Source organism: Glycine soja, chromosome 7 (assembly GCF_004193775.1).
Source record: "Glycine soja cultivar W05 chromosome 7, ASM419377v2, whole genome shotgun sequence".
In the NCBI taxonomy this organism is placed as follows: Eukaryota; Viridiplantae; Streptophyta; class Magnoliopsida; order Fabales; family Fabaceae; genus Glycine; species Glycine soja.
The window spans coordinates 6,437,793-6,450,324 of record NC_041008.1 but is presented as its reverse complement, the minus strand read 5'-3'; the positions used below and the strand labels follow the sequence as shown (position 1 = coordinate 6,450,324).

The 12,532-nt window shown below is 35.6% G+C and overlaps 2 protein-coding genes across 2 annotated transcripts; one reads left to right on the top strand and one right to left on the bottom strand.

The window, feature by feature from the left end:
- The first annotated feature begins 426 nt into the window (after window positions 1-426).
- On the top strand, window positions 427-6,693 carry LOC114418426 (ascorbate transporter, chloroplastic-like). The gene is made up of 11 exons (XM_028383753.1): window positions 427-654; window positions 1,194-1,738; window positions 2,348-2,455; window positions 2,703-2,858; window positions 3,303-3,518; window positions 3,912-4,121; window positions 4,775-4,912; window positions 5,182-5,283; window positions 5,387-5,452; window positions 5,987-6,071; window positions 6,155-6,693. Exons 1-11 carry the CDS (start codon window positions 600-602, stop codon window positions 6,250-6,252), a joined length of 1,779 nt encoding a protein of 592 aa, XP_028239554.1. The 5' UTR covers window positions 427-599; the 3' UTR covers window positions 6,253-6,693.
- Window positions 6,694-6,846: 153 nt separating this feature from the next.
- LOC114418427 (cytochrome P450 86A8-like) lies at window positions 6,847-9,748 on the bottom strand. The gene has a single exon (XM_028383755.1). The coding sequence runs from the start codon at window positions 8,853-8,855 to the stop codon at window positions 7,257-7,259; it is 1,599 nt and encodes a 532-aa protein (XP_028239556.1). The 5' UTR covers window positions 8,856-9,748; the 3' UTR covers window positions 6,847-7,256.
- Between the last annotated feature and the right edge of the window lie 2,784 nt (window positions 9,749-12,532).

Genomic DNA, 12,532 nt, shown 5'->3' with positions numbered 1-12,532 from the left:
TATATAAAACTCCAAAATCAAAATTGATATAACAAAGTTAAAATTAAAATAACAAAAATGTTAGACAAAATCTCTCCCTTTCTCTCCAAAAGGGAAATGACAAATGACTTTTGACATTGTTCAAGAGCTCATGTGTCAGGAGCCAGAATATTCCAGGCATGACTATGAAAAATACCATTATTTTCTCAAGATAATAATCATTAGTATTTGAATATCTGCACTTCTTCGTTACGAAGACAAAAAAAGAAAAAAAAGAAAGTGAAAACACTTTCTCCAACAGTACAACATATCCACGTCCTAAGGAAGCAATTTCCACTAAATAGTATTTTCTGGACACCGGATGACGTGCCACGTGTCACTCTCTCAACCACCTTTGTCTTGGTCACAACGTCATCACTGGGATTTTATTATTATTGGAATAAAAAAAGCTTGAAAAAATAGGTGACAGTTGCAAATAGGAACGGAGAGAGGTTCTGCGCCGTTGCTTATCCTCTGAGCTGAGAGCAGAAGAGAACAAGAAACGTCGTCGTTCTGCACTTTGAACTTTGAAGTTCTAACACCTTCTTATCTTATCTTTCTCTCTACCTACAGCTTCACCAATGACTATGACTGGTTTAATTTCAAACCGCAACTTCGCTTCCTTCTTTGCCTCAGGTTCACGCTCACTTATTCCTTCTTTTTCATTTTCGCTAGCTGCATGGATTTTCTGAATTGCTTGTTTCCGGATACGGTTGGATTTGTTGCTAGTTCGTAATTCAGTCTGAAGGAATGTATTTTGGTGGAAATTACATGCATTTAGTATAAAGGGATTTAGCTCAGAGGCTTAGGTAATAATTTTCATTTTTCATGGATTGAGATACTAGTTTTGGTATATATATTTACTTATGAACAATAATAAATGTAAATTTTGGTAATATATACTTATGTTTTTATGAATTTAATTTAAATGCACGGATACTGGAAATGGTTTTATACTGTCATTTAATCACGTATCATTGTAATATCAGAGTAGGATGATTTTTAGTTGGTTGACCGTGTATGACAATTAAACTCTTTATTTAGTTAAGTTGGATGTTTGTTTGGTTTTCTTGAAAGCCTCTGAGCTTGGATTATGTTGATGATGACTGTTGCAAAGTATGAGGCCTCACCAAAAAAACATGAAGAAATTTTAGCCAATTGTTTGTTATTTGCAGGAAATGTATATAGATCGGGAAAGGATATATCCGTTCAAAGAGGGGGAATTTCTATTTCTGGTGTATCTGTTGCTAAGGATCCCTTTCCAAGATGGCAGCATAAGATGTATTTGCCATTGGAAGAGAGAGTTTCAAAACAAATGCAAACATCCAACAACAAAGGGGAGCATCGTTCTCTTGTATCCCAGCAGTCCAGTCAGTGCAACTTTAAACTAAAGGCTAGTGGAAGAAGTCGTTGTTCCTTCCTTTGCTCAGCTCCTTATGGCACCAACAATGTTGGACATGGGGAAGTATATCGACTTGGTTTGAGCAAAAGAAAGCATGCACAAACTGAAGTTGGTAAAACAAATAAGTTCCGTGTTTGTTACAAGTCTGAGGAGTATGACATTTCAGAAACAAAGATGGATCCACTGCAATCAACTGAAGGGACTGGAGAAGCCATTCTTTTGGAAGGAAGAGCATCACCTTGGTGGCAGCAGTTTCCTAAGCGCTGGGTTATTGTACTGCTGTGTTTTACAGCATTTCTTCTGTGTAACATGGATCGTGTGAGTCACTTTTTGTGGTATTTATGCTATCAATTATGATTTACATGTTCATGTTTTCCATGTCTCATATTCCTTCCGTTATATTCAATTGATTGTCAATTTGTCATTGCAGGGTTTTGTTAGAATAAATAAAAATACCTTAAATTATCCTCTAGGATTAGTTTTCCTATTTTCTCCTTATTTCTTAGGATTGGTTACCATATTTCCTTATCTTATCATGATTTGTTTCCTTTATCAGTTAGGATTATAACTAATATAAGTAAGGGTTAGTGCTCTAACACTTGAAATAGAAAATAAAGTGTTCCCATTCATCACTAGTCCTAGTACCTTAGTTTGTTTCTTTATACTATCAACAAACTAAAAATAGAAAAGATCAAATGTTTGTAGATAGAGTTTCTGTTTTCAAAACTCCACCTTTGTTTTGCAGGAGTTATATATTTATTTAATTTGATAAAGTATTTTGTGGAAGTTATTATTAAGCTTCATCCTCCAATGATATCAAAGGCTTACTGTAAATTTGATTGTTTCTAAATTTCCATATTAACCTAATGTCCTAATGTTACTGATGTTCCTGACTGATATACTTTACGTTTCCATTATATTTTTCAGGTAAATATGAGCATAGCAATACTTCCAATGTCACAAGAATTCAACTGGAACAGTGCAACAGTTGGCCTAATTCAATCATCTTTTTTCTGGGGTTATCTACTTACTCAGGTGTTTCTGATATATGCAAAACATGTTAGCTTAACAAGAAATTGGTTTCATTATTAGTCTTCAAGTAAGCATTTAAGAACCACTGCTGGTTGAACATGCCATAACATATAATGTTCTTAAATAGTATATGCTAGCAATCTCAGCATGTTCTGATCTTCAAACTGTCTCTTCATTTCTCCAGCTTGCATAAAAGGTTCTAATGACATTACTTTCATATTGACTGCATGCTTTTTTTTTTTTGGTTTAGATCATTGGTGGCATATGGGCAGACAAACTTGGTGGGAAGCTAGTACTAGGTTTTGGAGTTGTCTGGTGGTCAATTGCAACAGTTTTAACACCTATTGCTGCAAAACTTGGGTTGCCATGTCTTCTTATTATGCGTGCCTTCATGGGAATTGGGGAGGTTGGTCCATTCTATAAGTATACTATTATTTCTTCATCTATTTGGAGTCTTTATCATATGCTCACTTGTACATAATTTTTTTTTTGTTGCACAAAATAAATTGCCAGTTTTTACTAGGAATTTCAAGTAATCAAGTATTAAAAAATGCTTCTATTCTCCTAGCCATTAAGCAAGAAGAAAAACTTGGAAAACTAATCTGAGGGCATAGTTCCATGACTCCTGACTCCCACCCGCCACCCCAAGCATACTCCGAAAGTGATATAGAAAGATACATAGTTGAGATAACATAGATAAACAATATAACATATAATTTCCCCCTCATTATGTTTGCTTTGATCAGATGAAATATATTTTCTTATTGGAGTGGTCAAGTCTATGCCTAGAATAGAAATGATTTTTCCTTCTACAATTTGCCAACAAATTATGCTGATTCTTTGTTTTCAGGGTGTTGCGATGCCTGCAATGAATAATATACTTTCCAAATGGATTCCAGTGTCAGAGAGAAGCAGATCACTAGCGCTAGTGTATAGTGGCATGTACCTTGGTTCTGTCACTGGCTTGGCATTCTCGCCTATCCTAATCCAGAAATTTGGGTGGCCATCGGTGTTTTATTCATTTGGATCCCTTGGAAGTATCTGGTTTGTTTTATGGTTGAGTAAAGTAAGTCATCTTTTGCATAATTTCGTTGAAATCTACTTTATATATCTGTTTCTGGTTGTAAGAATGTTTTGAGAGGTACTAGGCCTTTCTATTTTCCAACCAATGGAGTATATTTTCATGTTTTGTGCTGATTTTTTAAGGGACTGCTTCATGAAGTGTTGCATAACATATGAATTCATTGTTATGTTTCTGTAAGTAATAATGAATTAATGTTGCATTGACTGGATATATGAGTAAATCAGTTTTCGTGCACAATATCTTGGGAATTTTATTTTGTAGCAACACCTTAGCTTTGACCACCATATTTATAAATTATAAATGTGAAGGGAACTTTCTAGTTCCTTCTGAGCAACTTGATTCTCATATATATTCCCTTCTGTTGGGTCCTTCCAGGCATACAGCTCACCAAAAGAAGACCCGGATCTTGGGGCAGAAGAGAAGAAGCTCATACTTGGAGGCAATGTATCAAAAGAACCTGTATCAGTTATTCCTTGGAAATTAATTTTATCAAAAGCACCTGTTTGGGCTTTAATAATCTCTCACTTCTGCCATAATTGGGGGACATTTATTCTATTAACCTGGATGCCTACCTACTACAATCAGGTGCTTGCTGTTTATAAGTCTTCTTTTTTTTTTTTGCAGAATTCATAAATGATTTCTAACCTTTTAGAATATACATGTCCTTGACAATGTATCTATAATATGTCAAATCTTTGTGAGCAAGAGTGGAACCACAATGCTGATATCCATAATTTATAAATTGTAGTTTATTTTTATCTGTAGATCAATTACATCATATAATTTTTTCACCTATGGAGGTTGGTGGGGGATACCCATCAAACTGTCCACATAATGCTGGTCTGGTTTGCGTGAAACTTGTAGGATTTGTACGATACATTGCCCCCATTGTTTTATATCAAGTTGTTCTTTAATTGACTGCTTAATTGTGTCTAAAGATAAAAATGTTTGTTATTTGGAACTTCTTGATGTTAAAGTATGTCTTACTGCTTACTTTCAACTCAGTTAAACTCAAGTCCTGTGAAGACACCTATTTATATTTCTTGGTAATTACTCTAAAGACACGTGAATTAAATTTTGCTTCACTCTAACTGCTGATATTATCATATTACATCTAAAATGTGATTGTCTTGATCTATAGCTTGAATGATCAGGTGATCATAGAGAAACTGACAGAGAAAAGTTTGCATGAAATATTTTGTCCATTTAATGAATTAACTAACAGGTCATTTTCTCAGGTTCTGAAGTTCAATCTCACTGAATCTGGGCTATTTTGTGTCCTGCCATGGTTAACCATGGCTATTTTTGCAAATATAGGAGGCTGGATTGCTGATACACTTGTGAGCAAAGGCCTTTCCATAACCTCTGTTCGAAAGGTAAGATAGTTACTGGCCCTTAATGAAGATAATCTTGATTAATAAAATAAATTGCTGTTAATGAATTTTTTAAATCAAATAATAGTACAGGGACATTTATTTCAGTCCTTAGTAGAAACAATTTTGTTGTGAATTTTTTCAAGTAATTGTCCAAGATAAATAATATTCTGGTTAAACCATCAAGTAAAGGCTATTGAGATCTGGACTGATTCATTTTCCCTTTTCACCCATTAAAATGATTTTGCTTTAAAAATTTCCTATTTTGACAGATTATGCAATCGATCGGGTTTCTGGGTCCTGCATTTTTTCTTACACAGCTAAGCCATGTGAAAACACCTGCCATGGCAGTACTTTGTATGGCTTGCAGTCAGGTTAGAGCTAGATTAATATATATCTTCGAAAACATGATTTGGCAAGTTTTAAATGTATATAAAGTTACCTAATATAAACCATAATCTGTTATTTCCTTTACAGGGATCTGATGCATTCTCACAATCTGGTCTATATTCCAATCACCAAGACATTGGACCACGCTATGCTGTGAGTTACTGCTATTTTAATTTTCACGAACCAAGAATCCAAGATATTAACTGTCAAATATAGTTTAAGAGTGTTTTCTCTTTTCATAATTCATAACATTTTTTTTAACTAGCAATGAACTGGTTGATAATTGTAAATACCAAGGACTGTTAACAGTCTTCTTTGCTCGAGTTGTATTTGGTGACACCTATTGCAAAGTGAACCTCAAGTTTTTGGATCCTAATTAGCAGAATTGAAGCTAAAATTGTTCTACTTTAAAATTTCCCGGAAAAAAGTGTCATTGAGTCAACCACTTCAACAATCTATGGCACTTCTAATTTGTTTCATGATTAATGAAGTCATTCACAAGTACCGTTAACTTGTTGATTGTCAATATGTTATGCAAGTACCATGACGATTTAATTATTTATTCATTCAAGATGTCTCTACATGCATTGAAATCCTGAGACATATTTTCCATTACAAGTTTCTGGTCGTTTTGTTTTTTTTCATTTAACATGTTTCTACAAGAATGTTAACTATTTTAAATTTCAGGGAGTATTGCTGGGACTATCAAATACTGCAGGAGTGCTTGCTGGTGTCTTTGGTACAGCTGCAACTGGATACATACTCCAACGAGGTAAGAATGCTGCACTTGCATTCAGATGTCTATACCTTTTTCTTAATGGTAATTCACTTATAAGCGATGTACTTACTGTGCAGGTTCTTGGGATGATGTTTTTAAGGTTGCTGTTGCACTGTACATAATAGGCACATTGGTCTGGAATATCTTTTCAACCGGAGAGAAAATTCTTGACTGAAGAATGTAATGCTGTCAATGAAGGTGTATGCTATATAAGCCATACAAGTTTAAAAGGAAAAAAAAGAAAGATGGAACAAAATCAATGACCAAATTTGTCAAGCGCTTGGAAGCGTAAAAGCAGCCTGCAGAAATCGAAGAGAGCAACCATCAAAGTTTTTGATCAAATAGCTGAAAGCCTTTACATTTTATCTAGAAATCTTGGATTAACTAGGCACCTTTTGCAAATGTCTTGTCCCATGATCTAAATGGTTTCTGTATAGATGGTGGATAATGTCCACTTATATAACTCAAGCATACTTATGCTTAAAGTTAAAATACATGTTATATGGCCAACTCTGCTTCTTCATCATACATGGCTGAGAAAATTGGTCGCACAGTTTTCTGATTCAATGTCCCCTAACAAAAGACATCAGTATATTTACTTTTACTACTGGTTCAATTTGTGCATTTCAATTTCATTGTCATAGGCAAGGATCCTGGAAACAGAATCTAAAATCACAGATGAATATTCACCAAAAAATGCAGATGAACTGTAAAGCTAAATTTTGCAGTTTTTGAGTATACCACTACCACTTAAGCATCATCCATTATATATGACAAAAGAGTCAAATCCGATCATTATACTTTCATAAAACGTAAGGCATTCTTTTATGAACATCAACATTCAACATTGTGAAATGTGAGTTTAGCTCTCACCACCAGTAAAATTAAATAGAAACATCAAAACCGACAAGAAATAAAGAATACAATGAATATTTGCAAGGATTCTACAAGGAACGATGGATTGAGAAAGCAATCATCCATCCCATGACCCTGGAAAAAGAATCCATCCACAATTTATCATAAGAATTATAAATACTCTGAATATACCCTTTTCTTAAAAGGAAATTATGTTCTCTTGTTCTATAAGCTAAAGCCCCAGGGTCTGAATTTTTCTCATTTGAACCTGTCTCCACATTCAAAAACCTCCAACACCCTCTGCTTCATCTATTGAACACCACACTAACTTTCGTTACTTCTCAAATCAACATCTTCCTCCCTTTCCTTTTTAATACTTGTGATAACCCCTCTCAAATCCCTCTCATGCACATTGACCTTGAGCCCATTTTTCATGAACAGAGTGAGTGACATCTTTTGCTCTACCTGGTGGCCGGGCACCAGCACAAGGCGGTGCCGGAGCAGCACCGCCGCAGCAATTGACTTCATCTGCAGGTAAGCCAAATCCTTCCCCAAACATATCCTTGGACCAGCATTGAATGCCACAAACTTGAAAGAATCATGCATGATGAACTTTGTTCCATCCAATGACAACCACCTCTCAGGGCGAAACTCCATGCAATCCTCACCCCACGTGGACTTCAACCTCCCCGCCGAATATATCGAATATGTCACCGATGAACCCGCCGGCACGAATGTTCCGTCCGGCAGCACGTCGTCGGCCACCACATGCTTTGAATCCTCCGGCACTGAAGGGTACAACCTTAGTGTCTCCGACAATGCAGCCTTGAGATAAACCAAACGGTCAACTTCCTCAAAGTCCAATGGTTCATCCAACCACTTTGCCATATCATCACCACGTGTCTCCATTAGGATTGTACAAATTTCACGTAGAATTTTCTCTTCCACCTTAGGATTCTGAATCACCAACCAAAAAAACCAACTCAATGCCACCGATGAAGTGTCACGTCCAGCTAGGATAAAATTCAACGCCACATGTTGGAGAAACTTGTCCGTGTAGGATTCCTTTTTCTTCATAAACCTAGTCAACAAGTCATCATGAAGAGTACCATCTTTTTGTTGACTCAACAACTCCACCTTGCGTTTCTCAATAACATTTGACAAATGGTCCTCCACATGGACAAGGCTTCGGCTCAAGCTCACTTCCAGTCCAAGCCGAAGCCATTTCTTAACCTTCCACAACACCTCAGGCAAAATGAACCGTTGTAACGTGGCTTCGGTGGCTCGGTCAAAAGCCGTGGCAAATCGGTTATCTGACAGACCCAACACACAAGTTTGTGGGTCTCGCCCAAAAGCGAGACCACAAATGTTATCAAAAGTGAGCCGAAGCATCAAATCTTGAAGATCAACCGGCTCTGCTTGATCTTTAGCTTTCTTAAGAATCAAGCAGAGCCGGTTGATAGCTCGGCTCACCCACCGAGCCATGGCTTGGCGCAGCGTTCGGGTAGTGAATTCCAGCGCAGCTGTCTTGCGCTGGAACAGCCACGTGTCACCGTCGGTGTTAAAGATCCCATCACCCAACAGATCATGAAAGACAGCATGCCACGTGGGGCCTTTAGGGTAATTGTCGAAGCGTGTCTTGAGTATGTGCTCTAAGTTCCTCGGGTCGCACGTGACAGTCACGAGACCCTGCTTCTTGGCGAGGAAGGGGATTGCACAGATGCATGTCTGGTACGTGCCGCCACACGCGCGTAGGTTGTCGCAGATCCAGTCATGCATGCGGTCACAGTTGTCAATGAGGCCCGGGAGACTGCCCAATAAGGCCCAGACACGTGGACCCTTCAGCGACCGTGAGATGAACGTGAACCATATCAAGTATGCTGTGATGGCCGTTAAAAACAACAGAGCCGTGCAAGTTTCCATAGTGCAAGTGCAACCACCCCAATAACCAAAGACTCAAAACTACAAGAAATGATGAAGAAACTTGAAGGAAAAATAGTTTTTTTAAGAAATGGGGTGGTTGGAAAAACAGGTACCTTTCAAGAATGGGTGTGAACAATGAGGAGCATTTTTGAATATGGGGTGATTGAAAGAGAGGAAAATGGAGAAGTGAAGGAAAGTGAAGAAGGTTGTGTTTGTTTATGTAAAGGTGAATGAGTGAGTGTAGTAGTAGTACAATGAGGGTAAGTGTGTAATGGTGAAGAGAGATTTATAGGTGAAGTTGTTTAGTGAAGATTTATTGTGGCCAGACTGGTTTCTTGACAATGCACCACCCTTTTCTCTCTCATCAGATGCACCAATATAAATGCTCTCTGAGAAGTTAGTTGAGGCCTTTAAAGGTGAAGACACCCACCTGTCCCTCTCTCTCTCACTCTTGAAGAAGAAACCACACACACACAACACTAGAGCTTCTTCTCCATGTTCTCACACATACTCTTTCTCTCTCTTAGAGGGATTGCAACAGGGTGTTCAAGTGAGGCAGGCAATCAATGAAGGGAAATAAATGAGGGTAGTTGAGGAACTTGGAGAGGAAAAGGGAAGAGAGCTAGCCAGAGAAAAAAAAACACCATACACTGGAGCAAAAGTGTTTTTGGGTCACAACTCACACAAACGCGCTACCTTTTTCAGTAAATAGGGCTTCTTTTTTTTTTTACAAAACAAGGTGCTAGCTCATCTACTATATAGTAGTATCAGAAAATTATATATACACTAAGGAGGAAAAATGAGTGTTGCCAAATGGTTATGGTTTTGGTGAGTAACCTACCAACAATTTATAAACATTTATGTTGGGTGAACTGTCTTCTTATCTCTGCCTATCCATCCATTCCTACAAAATATAGTTCAGTAAAAAAAAAATGTGAATGAATGGAAAGCTAGCAAAGCATGCAAAACAACAACAACAACTACAACATCATCGACAATTCTAGGATTCATCACAGTCGCAGAGTTGACCTACCCCTCCTCATTTATGGTGGAATTTGAATAATAATATTAATGTGACTGTACTGGTTTTGAAGCAAAATAGTCAAAGCTAAGCTACCTTCGGCAGAATATTGAATAACCCAAAAACCGCTTTGAGCAGTACTGCTAGCTGAAACTTGAAACTCACTCCAACGTGTTCTTCATCAAGTGTAAACTGTAAAGTGGTGTTTTCTTTTTGGTTTATTTAATTTTCGAACTCTGAAATGGAACAAACCTAAACAAATTTAGGTCTGCTAGTACGTAAAGAAAGATAGGTGATCGAAAAAGGCACGAGAAAGAAAAGTGGGTAGCCCAACTTAGATAATTTTTAGTTTTGTGTAGAGTAAGATTTGTAAGCTATGTTTGTTTATAATTATTAGTCTCATTTATTATTATTAATTAATTTGAGAAATCTTATTGGAGCATATATGCAAAATATTATTGATTGTGTACTCACGTCAGGTAAATTATTATAACTTTCTTAATCTGAGTATAAACTTTAGAATAATTGAAAAAAAAATTGATAGAACCAAATGGAAAAGGTGCTTGGGGTACGAACTGTAGATTTAGCGAGCAAAAGGCGTTTTGGGTACGAACTGCAGAATTAATCACAAACTTCACTCCATAAGTAACAACTTGAGCGATCAAGTTATGGAGAGTTGAAACTCTCATATAATTAAGGAAAAAATTTAAATGCAATTTTATAAGTACTTTTAGTACAGGTTTCCAATCAGAATTAAAGTTTCAGCACAATTATCCAGCATAATAAAAGTTTTCATTAAAAATCAATATAGCTCACCGAAATGAAACTCTTCTAATTCTAATTAAAACAACGCTAAAACCACAGCACTTATTGTCTAAACTTTGGCTTCAGGAATGCAAATGTTGAGTCCATGTTGTAGAGTATCTCCATATTTTGCTATTACATGGGTATTGTTGTCCTGATGTTTCAGTTTAACCAAATAAATGGCAATTTGCCAAACACGGAAAGAACGGTACAGAAATTGATGGATTGAATTGAATAAAAGGCAGTTTACATAAGTGCATCCCCATTCATGTTTCTTAACCAAAGATCAAGGTTCAAGATAGGGGTTCAATTCTTGATTTGAAAATGAGTAACAATTTTTTTTTATTAGCAATGTTTGGTTATGTCAATTAGTAATCTTTGTTAGAGGAACTGAGGAGTCACAATTTGAAATATCATCTCCAAATAGACTGATTCGATGAAAATAAATTAGTTCAATATTATATAGAATTTCTGAATACCTCCTATCACTTCAAAGAAAAATTGATGGACTGAGTAAAAGTGTAAGTTTTGAACTTTGAAGAGATAACCTTAGCTCACGAATGAAAAAAGTCAATAGAGTAATGGGAAAAATGATAGAGACATCTCTGCCACGAAATTAATACATTTAAAGCATTGACGGTGAACATGCTTCACAAGTCAACTAGTCAAGTCAAGAAATTAGGGAATCGATTACATTTGTCTTGCAACCAGAGCTTCATCGTCGAGTGCATTAACAATAATTTTTAATAAAAAAATTACTTTTAATTTCTTAACGAAAACGAATGTCCGTGAGAGTGGTTAATATTTGCCTTTATGTAAAATGCTTTGTTAGAAAAATTATATTTACATCGGTGATGTCCTATACCTCCTAAAGAGATTTGACTGAGAATGATGTCACAATGAGTTCAACTTGACCAGTAAAGGATAAAGAAAAAAGATAAATGAATACTAATGTTATATAACAGAAAGATACAAAGAGAAAACTGAGAAATATAGATATGATAAATAATATAATATGATAGGAAAAAATATAAAAAAAAAAGAGTATTTGATAATTAGAGGTGTCTAATAAATATATCGTAGCTCACGAATGAAAATAGATTGAATTAGATTATATATACATCTTCTGAAGTTTGTTATTATTATATGTATTTTTTCATTTTTTCCCCAACTCTGAGTCCCCTAAGCGAGCTTGGTGTAGCATTTTTATGCCGAAGAGGAAGTTGGTGTAACGAAAGCCTAAAAATTAAGAAATTTTTATAGGATTAAAAAATAGAGAAATATTAGATATAATAAGAATAAACTTCAGAATATATCTATGTAATTTATTGTATATAATGTTTTTGATTAGTTTTGTGTGAAATATAATTAAATATTTTTTATGATGAAAGTAAAGTAATAAATAGTTATTACTACTTTTTTCTTGGTATCACAATGACTTAGAAAACTGATTCTTACAATTTATTCAAAATCTCTAATAATTTAACTTTTCAACTCACATGATCTAACTAGTATCCTTCCAATCAACAAATGGGTCAAAGGATGAGTTGGGTTTAATTGATCCACTATTTTTTATAAAAAAAAAATTGCTTACTGTTTTTTTGTGTATTGTTAATATGGTTAAATATTATTTTGTTAGAGATGATGTTTTATGAGCTACAATGGATTTCATGTATTGTTGTTTTGCACTACATTTAACCTTATGACGATCATTTTTATTAAGTATTTGTGTTAAGACAATTTAATATTTGACTGTGACACTATGTTTATGTTTGCATGACTCAACCCTCTAGGGTTGGGTTGGGATTTTTAACTGAATCTCAAAATAGATTTAACCGAACCTTAAGTGTTT

Excerpts from the sequence above, each read along its gene's own strand:
- LOC114418426 (XM_028383753.1), top strand. The coding sequence starts at position 600 with ATGACTATGACTGGTTTAATTTCAAACCGCAACTTCGCTTCCTTCTTT. Across the intron at positions 2,859-3,302 it reads CCTTCATGGGAATTGGGGAG|GGTGTTGCGATGCCTGCAAT; the intron begins GTTGGTCCATTC and ends CTTTGTTTTCAG. Across the intron at positions 4,913-5,181 it reads CCATAACCTCTGTTCGAAAG|ATTATGCAATCGATCGGGTT; the intron begins GTAAGATAGTTA and ends CTATTTTGACAG.
- LOC114418427 (XM_028383755.1), bottom strand. The coding sequence starts at position 8,855 with ATGGAAACTTGCACGGCTCTGTTGTTTTTAACGGCCATCACAGCATAC.